This window comes from Phyllostomus discolor, chromosome 2, assembly GCF_004126475.2.
Source record: "Phyllostomus discolor isolate MPI-MPIP mPhyDis1 chromosome 2, mPhyDis1.pri.v3, whole genome shotgun sequence".
Classification (NCBI taxonomy): Eukaryota; Metazoa; Chordata; class Mammalia; order Chiroptera; family Phyllostomidae; genus Phyllostomus; species Phyllostomus discolor.
In genome coordinates, this window is record NC_040904.2 from 125,015,178 (window position 1) to 125,028,319 (window position 13,142).

General features: G+C 45.9%; 1 protein-coding gene across 1 annotated transcript; it reads left to right on the forward strand.

Moving 5' to 3' along the window:
• Positions 1 to 37: 37 nt before the first annotated feature.
• ITFG2 (integrin alpha FG-GAP repeat containing 2) lies at positions 38 to 13,048 on the forward strand. The gene is given in 21 exon segments (XM_028533140.2): positions 38 to 795; positions 6,482 to 6,577; positions 7,150 to 7,191; positions 7,377 to 7,472; positions 7,474 to 7,549; positions 8,135 to 8,197; positions 8,200 to 8,273; positions 8,695 to 8,843; positions 9,207 to 9,222; positions 9,225 to 9,306; positions 9,498 to 9,527; positions 9,530 to 9,550; positions 9,662 to 9,715; positions 9,718 to 9,752; positions 10,541 to 10,658; positions 11,754 to 11,767; positions 11,769 to 11,832; positions 11,835 to 11,896; positions 11,898 to 11,928; positions 12,015 to 12,085; positions 12,087 to 13,048. Coding segments are annotated over 21 exon segments (1,323 nt in total). The 5' UTR covers positions 38 to 699; the 3' UTR covers positions 12,120 to 13,048.
• The last annotated feature ends 94 nt before the right edge of the window (positions 13,049 to 13,142 follow it).

Here is a 13,142-nt window from a genome sequence, read left to right on the forward strand (position 1 = left end):
AATATATGTGAAATGTGCTTTGCATCAAGTGGTTTTCAAACTACTGACCAGAGCACACACACGGTTAAAAAACTTTTCTAATATACATTAGCCAGTATGTACACATATAAATATATACAATTGAAACAAAAGTTTCATAAGAGCAATACTTATCTTACTACGAATCACTTGATATTTTCTATTCTATCCTATTCGTGTTTTTAAATGCTGGTTCAATTCACTACATCGTTTTCACAATTCCTAACGGGTAACTTCTAAAAAACACTGCTGGAAAGCACACAATTGTCAGTTTTTACGATTATTATGATTCTCAGGGGTGCTCTAATGGCTGGAAATTTTCAATTGCTAAGGCAACAAAGGAAGAGGTCAAGGTTATTAGGTCAAGTACTAGAGACTCCCATTGCCCAGAGAACAAATGAGCCTGGTTAGGGTTGGTCTACCCAAACGCTCTAGCTCTAAGGTGAAAAGGAATGGCCCACGCCCCTGTCACTCACATCAGCAACTGAGCAAGCCCGCCCTATGCCAAGTTGTCTCGGAAGACCCGCCTCCTCGCTAAGATTAAGCGAGGAATGCAAGGATTGGAAGCTCAGGCGGTGACGTAACTTCCCCCTGTCGGTGGCCTTCCGCTCTGGCAGGTGCTGGGAGGGGCTCGGGGAACACTTAGCGGGGCTCCTCGACCCCCTTGCCCTTAGAAGTGCGATGAGGTCCGTTAGTTACGTGCAGCGCGTAGCCCTGGAGTTCAGCGGAAGCCTCTTCCCGCACGCAATTTGCCTCGGAGACGTCGACAACGATACGGTCAGTGCATGCGCACTGCAAGAGACGCAGCCAGGGTCTGCGCAGGGCTGGGCCGGGGCGGGGCCAGGAAAGTGGAGGAAGCCCGCGGTGAGAGTGACGCCTGCGAAATAGAGCTTGCGTGGCGGACCTAGGGAAGAACTTTACAGTTAGTTGAAGTGCTCCCGGTCGTCCTGTGTTTGACTGGTGCACTGGTCTGGTAATCTTTTAGGAACATGGGTAACTGTCTATTTGTCTAATTAAGTAACTTACCGAAAGAGCCTAATAAACTTTGGTGGCCAAATTTCCAGGTTCACTGGTTCTGCTGTTAGGCTTCCTTCCACTTTACCTTTCAAAGCTTGAAAATAGGCTCTAAGAGCACCTCTGCTGCCCTGGCGGGGTCGCTAAATTGATTGGAGGGTCATCCCGTACACGTAGAGGTTGTGGTTCGTCCTGGTCAAGACAAGTACCTAGGTTGCTGGTTGGATCCTTGCTCCAGGCCTATAGGGGAGGCAACCGATCACATCGATGCTTCTCTCTCCCGCTCTCAAAGCAATAAACGTATCCTGCGGTGAGGATTAACCCCACCCCCTAAAAAAGCACCTCTTCTGCTCTTACATTTGGCCCTTTGTGACGCTGGAATACATTGCTCTATCTGCCTCACCTTCCAACTGGTAGAATATGCTCCTCCCTGAGGCAACAGATGTCCTCACCAGCCCAATCTTAATGTCTTGCTGTGGTACCTGCTCCATACTACCCGCAGGTGGCTGGAAACTTTCAAGTGCTACACCTTGATTGACAAAGATAATTTTCATCTACCATTGCTTTCCTCAAGAGTTGTTCCTTATTTGAATGAATTAATACAAGTGAAGCAGGTAGCATCATGCCTGGCACACAGTTACAGCTCAGTCAGTGTTAGCGCTATTGGTTAGTATTTGATTCTATTTTAATGCAAATATTTATAGAACTGTCCATTATGCGCCAAGGACTCTGCTACATTCTGGGAATTCAATAATGAACAAGACAGCCCCAGCCCTCAGGTAGCTCATAACCAGGTGGAATGATAGTAATGAGGTGCTTTGATTAAAATATGTAAAATGTTCTAGAATGGAGCATCAAAGGGGACAGGGGCTATTGTTAATGTGAAACACTCTTTTTCCCCAGACTTTATCTTTTCATTCCTTATCTCTATTTAATATTTTTAATACAAAGCACCTTATTACCTTTCTCTCCTATCCTGTGTCCCATCTTCCTAGTCTGCCTCCCTTCTGTTCTGTACTGTCTTTTCCCTGAAAAAACAAGGCAGGGGCTAAAACATCCTTTCCTCTTCCAGACTTCTTTGTGCTGTGATGGAGAGGCATTTAATGAGGCCTCCTTTGGCTTTGCCCTCTCTGGGGAGGAAAAAGTTATTTTCATGAATTTGTATTATGTTTTCTGGGCTTTCATATTTCTTCATATGCCAAGCAGTACAATTTTATGAGAAAATCAAGGTAGGCATTTTAAAATAGTTCACAAAATGACTTTAGATGTACATTATTTTCCTTTTTATCTGATTGTTTTCTTTGTTTACAAGAGAAAAATACATGCATTTTTTATAGCTTCATAGTACCAGCTTTTTTGAAAATTGTACTTTTCTAAGTGAATTGCACTATTACACACTCAATTCTACAATATTAGGGATATTTACATTTTTTTCCCACTAGGGTAGGAAATATTTGTCTTCTTTTGTTGTTGCTGCTGTTTTGTTGTTGCTGCTGTTTTGTTTTGTTTTTACTGCTATATTCCCAACACTTAGAATAGTGCCTGGCACATAGTAGACACTCATTAAATATTTGTTGAATAAATTAAGGTTGCTATGAAAAGCAGAGGTGATTATGTATCTCAAAGCAATTTGAAGGGCTCTGCCTGTTATTAAATATAATGGAAAGAAGGACACGTAGTTGAGACAGTTGGCTAGTAGTTAGATGTGGTACACTCAGCCTGCGTAAGTACGTGTAGAAATTTTGTTATTGGTCCCCCATGCAAGTATTTGGAGATTAGGGGCGAGAAAAAGACTTATTTTGAAAACAAACAAAAAAATAAATAGGACTTCCAGCCAAGATGGAGGTGTAGGTCAATACACTCTGCCTCCTCACACAGCCAAAGGACAACAACAAATTCAAAAACAAAAAATAACCAGAACTGCCAGAAAATCAAACTGTGTGGAAGTCCAACAACCAAAGAGTTAAAGAACAAACACTCATCCAGACTGGTAGGAGAGGCAGAGACAGGCAACCAGGGCAGAGAATATGCACAGCAAGGTGGCAGCTGGAGGACCAGGTGGGCAAGACAGCAGTTGGTGGTCCCACATTTGTATGTGGATAAACCAGGAGGAACAACCAGGGAGTGAGACAGATCGCACACCCAGGGTTCCAGTGCAGGGAAATAAAGCTTCAAAACCTCTGGCTGTAAAAATCTGTGGGGGGCTGTCTTCCAGCCTTATAGGAGAGTCCATTGGAGAGACCCATAGGGTCCTAGAATGTACAAACCCACCCACCCGGGAATCAGCACCAGAGGGGCACAATTTATTTATGGGTAGTGGGGGCAGTGGCTTAAAGTTGATGAAGAGCCGAACAAGCAGCACTGTTCCCTCTCCGACCCCTCCTCCACATACAGCGCCACAACACAGAGATGACAACATGGGTTGCCCCGCCCTGGGGAATACCTAAGACTCCACCCCTTATTATGTAACAGGTGTGCTGAGACAAAGAAATAGGGCCCAAATGAAAGAACAGATCAAAGTTCCAAAAATAGAGCTATGTGATGAAGAGATAGCCAGCCTATCAAATGTAGAGTTCAAAACACTGGTAATCAGGATGCTCACAGAATAGTTAAGTATGGTCGCAAATAGAGGTAAAAGTGAAGGCTATGCAAAGTGAAATAAAGGAAAATGTACAGGGAACCGACAGTGAAGGGAAGGAAACCAAAACTCAAATAAACCATTTGGACCAGAAGGAAGAATAAACATTCAACTAGAACAGAATGAAGAAACAAGAATTCAAAAAAGGAGGAGAGGCTTAGGAACCTCTGGGACAACTTTAAGTGTCTCAATATTGAATCATATGGTGCCAGAAGAGGAAGAGCAAGAAATGCAAAATGTAATTGAAAAAAGAAATTTGTGCTTGTTTTGCTGTGGCACTTGAAACTGCAAAAGTGATAGACACAGTGTATGATAGATAGAAAAGGCATTAAATTTGTGGGTGGGAGACATGAGCAGAAAATAATGTTCCAGTTGATGGCAACGTGTCACACCAGAAGCACTGAGACTATGTGAAGACTTCAACAGAGAACCCCCTGAAATGAGTGACTTCATTTACATAACTTTTATTATAGTACTATATATTGTGACAATTATTCTACTTTATTAGTAGTTGTTGTTAATCTCTTACTATGCCTTACTTATAAATTAAACTCTGCCCTAGTATGTATATATAGGAAAAAACAGTATGTAGAGGGGTGGGCAAAGGTAAGTTTATAGTTGTTCATATGGAGAAAGGCATGCAGGTTATGATTATTATTATAGCTTTATTAAAAGAATATCACAATGGCAGAGTAAACCTACTTTTGCCCACCCCTGTATGAGGTTCACTACACTCTTCAGTTTCAAGCGTCCACTGGTATCTTGGAATGTATCCCCACAGATAAAGGGGACAATTGTAGCTGCCAGAGAGCAGATGGGCTGTCCTGGGAATGTCCTCCTCCAGTGCTGTTGCCTCTCTTTCTGCCTGGCTCACTGCACCTTCCACACTGTTTTATTATTTTATTCCTGTGTGTATGCCCTTGTTAAACTGTGAGGTCCTTCTCAGCAGGGAGTCTGTGATGTTTTATCTTTGTATCTCTAACTGGTTGTCCAGCTTTACCTGAAAACTCAAGGACTGACTATGCATTCTCTTTCATTCTGATTTTTCTTTGTTTCTTAAAACAATCTTTTTTGGTATTTGCCTATTAAGTAAACATTTTATCGAGGACTACTAGAGACTTATTTGTTGAATGAATGTATAAGGAAAAGAATGGATTGTATGAAAGATGCTAAGATCCCTAGTGTTGCAGGTGTCTTAACTAGAGGCTGAAAACCACCTGATATTAGTACTCACCGTATTCTAATCACTTCTAAATACTTTCTTCTGTTAGCTCAATTCTTACAACAACCTTATGAGATAGCTATTTTTATGATTCTTGTTTTTTTTTAAGAAATTTTTAAAAAGATTTTATTCATTTAGTTTTAGAGAGATGGGAAGTGGGGAGAGAGAGGGAGAGAATCATCAGTGTGAGAGAAAAACATCTATTGGTTGCCTCTTGCATGTGCCCTGCCTGGGGACCCAAACCCACAACCCAGGCATGCACCCTGCTGGGAAAACCAACAGGTGACCCTTTGCCTTGCAGAATGAGGCCACCCAACTAGGCCACACTGAGCAGAGCATGATCCTCATTTTACAAATGAAATATAGGCATAGAGAACTGGAATCCAATGCAGGCAGCTGCACTCTGAACCTCTGTGCCATGCAGCTTCTCTCCTGTGCATCTGCAGAAGTTCTCTGAGGATGGAATAGAAACATCCATTTCTGTAATAGAAACATCAGGTGTAGAGGGTTTAGTGTAAATAAATTTGTTTTATGCTTCTATGATCTAATATTCCCATAAGTAATTCCCGTAACTATTAAAAATAATTAATGTAAGATTCAAATCAAGTAAATCATTATTGATAAATTCCAATTCATTGTTAACTTTTCTTTACTGTTTCCTTTTATGTCTTTGTTGCCTTTAAAATTAAATCTTCTGGGAATCTAATACTCACTTTGAGGACAGGAGAGGGGTGTTGGATGTCCCCACAAGGGGAAATCCTAAAGCTATTAGTAGAAATAGGGTTTGGAGCAACTTTATTATCATTGTTACCACCTGGGAAGTGGAGTATTCAGATACAAACAGTGGTGAAGAGGCTTCAAGCAGGGAGCATGCCATCCTGAGAGCTTAGCCACCACTTGGGGGCACCAGAGGCCCAGAACATAGATGCTGATACCCAGCAGCCCCTTCCTGCTGGGCCCCACTATAGCACCTCCATCCCTCTCTATTCATTCCTAGGACACCAAGATCAAAAGTTCTTGCTAAAGAAGGGAGGGCCCCCAGAGCTGCCTTTTTTTTCCCCTGGCCCTAATAAAATATGAGGTTTGGAGTTAAATTCCCCAAAAATTGAATATTTAGGGTGTTTCCAAAATACAAGGTGGGGCAAAAGAAGGTTTACAGTTGTTAGTATGCAGAACAGAGAGTTTATTCCTGTATTATTATTTATTAATTATTGTATTACTATCCATACAAACAACTGTAAACCCACTTTTTGCCCCTCCCTGTATGTCCTATTTGTAAGTCACGAATCAAAGCCAAGTCAGGTATGTGGGGCATTGAGCTGTTCAAATGTCAAACTTCTCTGGGATAGAGTCTGTGTTTGCCCATTCCTCTGGCTTCCCCTGTCCCTGACACACACATACCACACCACCCACCCCTTCCGCATGGAAATAAACTTGGAAACCATGGCTGTGTTGGCCACAATAGATTTTAATACATTTGATGAAGATTCAAGTGATGTCCTGTGATTTCCCTGGAAGGGCACAGTAGAGAAGAGTTTGAGGTGGGTCAACAGGACCCATGCTAACACTCCTCGTTTCTCCATCTGAAGTTGAATGAACTGGTGGTGGGAGACACCAGTGGGAAGCTGTCTGTGTATAAGAATGATGACAGCCGGCCATGGCTCACCTGTTCCTGCCAGGGAATGGTCAGTATTCAACTACCTGGGTCTGAAGGCGGGGGAAGGGATTTTTTTCTGTCCAGGAACTGTCAAGGCTGAGATCCACACAGGAGCTCACCAGTGTGTCCTCACTCACCAGCTACTCAGCTTAGCCACTGGTTGGGGGGGCCGCTTAATTCAGGGAGGGAAGCCCCAGGCAGCGAGTGCATGTACACACACACACACACACACACGGGACTCCCTAAGTACTTTAGGAACACTGCCTAGGTTGTCTGATCTCATACAGTATAATAGATAATGGAGGTAGTATTTGAATAAGTCTAGAAACATGATAGTCTCACTAAATTGAGTTTTGTTTTGTAGAGATTTTATTTTGAGCCCAAATTGCCTTTACTTCAGGTCTTCATATTACTGTGGCAGGTAAAGTGAACCAACCTATAGCACAGTAGCTCGGGTTAACGCAGACCATCACACAGGTCCCATGGCACTGGTTTCCAGAACACGCTGTAATGAGAAAGCTGCTCCTTCCTGCTTCACGGAGATGAGGGAGTACTGGTCTCCCTCTGGGTCACCCTGAGCCTCCCTTTCTTCTTTTGCAGCTGACTTGCGTTGGGGTTGGAGATATATGTAATAAAGGAAAGGTAAGAACTTCTGGGGGTCTTGGGACTTGAGTGTAACTCCAAGGCCTTAGCTGGATGGAAAGCTGTCTCAAGGTGGAAGTCAGTTGAGAGTTCATGGCCTTAGCCCTCACTTCTGTGTTCTAATGATCAGTCTGTGCTCGAACTTCCCTCCGCAGTACCCCCTCCCATATCTCTATCTGTCACAGAACCTGGTGGTGGCGGTGAGTGCTGAGGGCTGGTTTCACTTGTGTGACCTGACTCCTGCCAGGACCCTGGATTCTTCTGGCACCATGAGACCCCTACATGGGAGAGGAGCAGCGTCCGGTCTTTAAGCAGCACATCCCTGCCAACACCAAGGTCATGCTGATCAGCGACATCGGTGGGCATGGCTATCTTTGCAGGCAGTTGGGGCAGGTAAGAGTCAGTGGGTAACAGAGCAGATCTCAAGGGATTGAGCAGGGGGGCGGTCAGTATTCACTTGTGCAATTGCTATGGAGAAAATAAATCACGGAAAGGACCTAGAGAGTGTTGAGGTAGAGGTAGCAATTCTACATGGAGTGTCAGGAAATTCTTACTGAGAAGATGACATTGACCAAAAATTGAAGATGGCGAAGGAGTGAGCTATATAGATACTGTGCGAAGTTTTGGCCAGAAGCTGTCTCAAAGATGGTGGTGGGTGTATTGGATGCATCTGGACACCCTGAGGTGCATATCTGAGGGAAGCAGTGACAGGGCCTGTGGAGCAGGTAGGTGGGTAGGGCCAGGGGACAGAGAGGTGCTGTCAGTACAGGAAGAGCAGGAGGCGCACCAGTACTCAGAGTATGTGAAATGGCTCCACAACAGGTTGGGCTTGAAGTCAAAATCCCAGCAGTGATGTTAGCAGAGGAGTAGGGATGGATGCTTGTACAGTTCAAGCTGACGAATACAGCTTTGGCTCCAAACTTGTCTATTTTCTGGACCACAGATGGAGATGGGTGCTGTGAGCTGGTGGTAGGGTACACAGACCGTGTGGTACGGGCTTTCCGCTGGAAGATCTGGGCGAGGGCACCGAACATCTGACAGGGCAGCTGGTGTCACTCCAGAAATGGACGCTGGAAGGTCAGGTGAGAAGCTGAGTAGAGGGACCCCGGAGCTCAGAGAGCAGGGAGGAATGCCTCCTGAAGGAGGGTTGTGGGGAGAACAGTTGTGGGCCATGATACAGGGTGGGAGAGAGATCTAAAGATCATTTCAAATCAGAGTCTTAGGGGAAGTTGCTAGTCATGGCAAATAGGAGGGAACCAAGAGCTAGGAATTGGGAATGTGAAGGTGGGTGTGATGTCTGTGTCAGGATCTGGACCCCGCAGAGGAAAGCAGATGGTGTAGTTGGAGAGGATGGCACTGGGCAGGAGCCCTGTGAACTCTAGGATTCCTTGAAGCCTGGGGGACTGCCTCCAGGGCCCCTACTCCCAATTCTCTACCCTGTTCTTTGCAGGGTCCCACTTCCTCTCTCTCCAGCCCCCTTTAAGCCTCTGTTCCCTGGTGCAGGTGGACAGTCTCTCGGTGACTCCAGGATCACTGGGTGTTCCTGAGCTGATGGTATCACAGCCAGGCTGTGCTTATGCAGTTCTACTGTGTACCTGGAACAAGGACACTGGGCACTTTGCTACCTCTGAGGGGACCTCAGAAAGCAGTAGGTAAGGGATGCAGGCCTGTGGATGATGTGGGGTACATGGGAGCAAGATGGGGTCCTGGATGTACATGGCAGTGGATGGGTCTGCAGTTGACAGAGCTGTTTCAGCTAGCTTCAGCACAAGCACCTCTGCCCTAGTAAGGGAAGACCTATATTTTGGGACCCAGGGAGTCCTGGCTCTAACCTTGTAGCATCCCGAAGAGGTGATAAGATTCTAGCCTGGTAGCTCTGTCCTCTCTTTCCACACAGGCCACATGGGTCAGCTATAGGTTTCTTAACTGATTCACATCTCAGCAGCTCTTACGGAGATGGGCCACAAATGTGCCAGAGAGCTAAGCTCACTTAGTCCCCAGTCTTCTGCCCGCAGGGAGACCCCAGCTGCCCTCGAGATGTTGTGCTGCACCAGACGTCCGGCCGCATCCACAACAAGAATGTCTCTACCCACCTCATTGGCAACATCAAACGAGGTGAGGGGGCGGCAGGATGTGGCAGGTTGCTGAGGCCAAACATTACTTTTTGGGACAGGAGATGTGGGACCTTCTCTCATTTCTAGTCCTGTCCCTCCCTCCCTCCTTGCCTTGGCCATCCCCTCACCCATATGCTTTGATCTTGCCTTGACCTTCATATTTTCTTCTTCTGGTCCTTCTGTCCCACCCAGGCCACACCTCTGAGAGTGGTGGCTCTGGCCTCTTGCCCTGTGCACCTTGGATGGTGAGTTCCCGGGCCAGCTACAGGCTCCTGCTGGGGTGGGAGGTTGTGTGCCTGGGGGGGTCTGCTTAGGGGTCCTGTTCTCCACATCGCAGCCTGCCTCTCCCCCTGCAGGGACACTGAAGCTTATGGAGGAAGCAGACAAGCTGTTGTGGTCCGTGCAGGTGGATCCCAGCTTTTCGCCCTGGAGAAACTGGATGTCACGGTGGGTAGAAAACCTGGTGGAAAAGAACATTCTTACCTTCTTTACATGGAGATACAAGGTTTCAGTGAAGCCATTATCACCTCATAGTTAACTCTGAATTTTTTATCTTAAGGTCCTCTTTAGCCAGGTCTAACTCCCTTTGAAATGAGTTGTTCCCCTGTTACACAGTGCTTAGCACTATTTGTACTCTGGGGAACCTCACACGTCAGTACCATTCAGCCACAGAAGAAGCTCCAAAGAGAACCAAGTAATTACTAGGGTCCAGAAGTTTGCCATCAGTCCCAACTCCAGATGCATATGAAGTCTTTTCCTCGTCCCATGTGAGTCTGTCTTTACTGAGGCTGTGGCCCCTGAGTCTGCAGATGGGGGCTGTCTTTGTGCTGTCGTCACACATGCTCAACGACGTGGGAGAGGAGGCATGAGGCTGTGAGGTCAGGCAGGCCAGGCCTGGCTGGAAGCCCGATTCCACCATCTCCAGCTGAGTGACCTTGGGTGCATGATTTTATTTCTGCAAGCTGAAGTTCCCTCAGTATCAAATTGGGAATAATACTGCCTACTTCACAGGGTCGTTGTGAGTACTATGTGAAGTGGCTCATTGGACAGCAGCCGCTTTGGTGCCTGGCACATGGGAGAAGTTCAACAAGAGACGTATGGTGGTTTTCTTTCTCAGCTGGCTGTTGGTCCCAGAGCGAAGTCTACAGCTTCTTGTATTTCATCCAGTTCCATCGCTAGATCCCTTTTTAAAATGGTTCCTGGCCACCCTGCAATCTTGTCTTGGACCTTTTCAGGGCAATGGGCACGAGGAGGTTGTTGCCTGTGCCTGTGACGGACAGACGTATATCATCGATCACAACCGCACGGTTGTCCGCTTCCAAGTGGATGAGAACGTCCGAGCCTTCTGTGCAGGTAGTCCCCTGCCCCCGGCCCCCACTGATCACACTCGCCTGCCTCCTGCTGTTGTCCTCAGCATGTCCCCTTGCGGGGAGTCTGCATAGACAGATGCGTGCTTCAGTCTTTCATTAGAGGGTGGTGAGTGGGTACTAAATTTGCCATCTTTACAGTTTTAAATAAGGAAAAATAAAAGAGATTCTCATTTCTGAATATCTCAAAGAATGGGATGAGATCTTATCATCTGTTTGTGTAAAGACATCAGAAAGCTCTTTCCTGTCTGAGTATATTGGAACTCTGTGAAGAATGTTCTCCTAGAGCAGCGATTTTCAACCTTTTTCATCTCATGGCACACAGAAGCTAATTACTAAAATTCTGTGGCACACCAAAAAATAGATCTTCACCAATCTAACAAAAAAATAGGTATAATTTTGATTCATTCATACTGGATGGCTGTTGTTATGTTGGCTGTTGTCATTTTTTTTTTAATTTGACAGTCTTAAGGAAAAAGAAGTCAGTGCCCCTGACTAAATAGACAGAAATTGCACATTTTAAAAATTCTTGTTGCACACTAGTGTGCCAGCCACAGCACACCGATTGAAAATTGCTGTCCTAGAGTGTTCCATTAGTTCCAAAATCGGGACCTTGGAAGCCAGTGCCCACTCTTTGGGGTGACATGGAGATATCTGTGGTCACTGAGATGAAAAGAATTGAATGGTGTTCTCGCCCACATTCCCCAGTGACCTGAGAGGTCAGTGTACCTTTGCAGAGGGGCTGCCCTCAGAGAAGCCTCAGTGTCTGATCTACCCCTTTACTAGCAAGATTCGTCATTACTCCAGGGCCATCACTGTGATGACAACATAAAGCATCACGTTTTTGGATGCTCTTCTGCCTGAGTTTTGTTTCCGTGGTTTTTCTGTATCTGGAATGGGCCAAGTTGTTTATTATTTTACTGAGTTTCCAAACGAGTAGACCTAGAAAGAGAGCCATTAGCTTTCTGCTTGACATCTGTGGGAGGGCCAGAACCCCCAACTCTAGAGCCCCTATCTCGTCCTCACCTCCCACCACTGGACAAAGGTTCTTGACCTTGTCTCACTGCCCACAACCTCACAGGCATGTATGCCTGCAAAAGAGGGCCGTAACAGCCCCTGCCTCGTGTATGTCACCTTCAACCAGAAGATCTATGTGTACTGGAGGTACAGCTCGAGCGAATGGAGTCTACCAATCTGCTGAAGTTGCTGGAGGCTGAGCCAGAGTAACCAGAGCTTGCTGCAGGAGCTGGGCATAGGTGAGGCACCAGCAAGCTGCGGCGCTGGAACAAGCGGGGGCCCAGAAAGCCACAAACCTCTTACCAGGCCCCTTTCTTGCCCTCAGATCCTGATGACCTCCCAGCAGTCCGCACCCTGGTTCACCAAACCCTCTACCATCCTGACCAGCCACCACAGTTGTGCTCCTGCAAGCCTCCAGGATCCCACCTAGCTGGACTTTTCCCCTTAGCTGAGGAAGGATCCTCCTGTAACCTCCCTACCCCAAGGTACCCATAGTATTGGCAGGAACAGGGAACACACATTACAGAGGTGCATTGGACAGATGGCAGCAGCCCTAGGGTGACTGTGAACTATAGATCTCATGTCTTCTTGGCGAAAGAAGAGACTAATTGACCCTCTGTGCATTTTGCTTGTGTATCTCACCACCACATCCAGCAGGGCTGTAGCACCCTGGCCTTATTCCACACCAACCTGGAACTGCCCCCTCCCAGGCTAACCCACTCTTGTTGTATGGAAAGAAGACTTACCTGAGGCCCCAACCACTCGGAGGAGCTAGTCTTTGGCACCAATGGAGCCAGTGGAGTGGTGAGGTAGGGGCCCTCCCCAATCCCAAGCTCCATCTCCCACATCACAACTCCAGGTCATTGACCGGAGTGATTATTACAGGAATGGGAGACTGTTTATTTGGGGTTTTCTGGGGTCTCTCAGGATGTTTTACAGTTTCATTTTCTGTGTCCCCAGCAATCCTGAGATGATTTTGCTCTATTTTCTGAAGAAACTGGGCCAGCACTGTCATTTTGCCATATTCTTCACTGTGTAGCTTCATAGGCCTTGCTCCATTTCCCGCCCACTCATTTCCCCCAAACACCTTATTCTCTCAGACAATAGACATTTAAAATCTGGTGCAGGTTTATGATCCAGACCATAATCAGAATTATATCTTGGCCATTTATATCCCTTCTGCTCTTAATTCTGTGTGCTTTAAATCAGTGTCTTTCAAATTGTAGGTTGCAGTCAGCATTTTTTTGAATAAATGAAAATGAATACAACAGAATGAAAAATATATAGCTTTCAATATAGGGAAATGTTGTTTTGCTTTAATTGTATGTGTTTACTGAGTATAATAAAATATATTTCATATTTCCTGCTTTGAATTATGTTCAAAGGAGTTTGAAAGCCATTGCTCCAATTATACTGACCCTGTCAATATACTCAATTATATTGACCCTGGCCT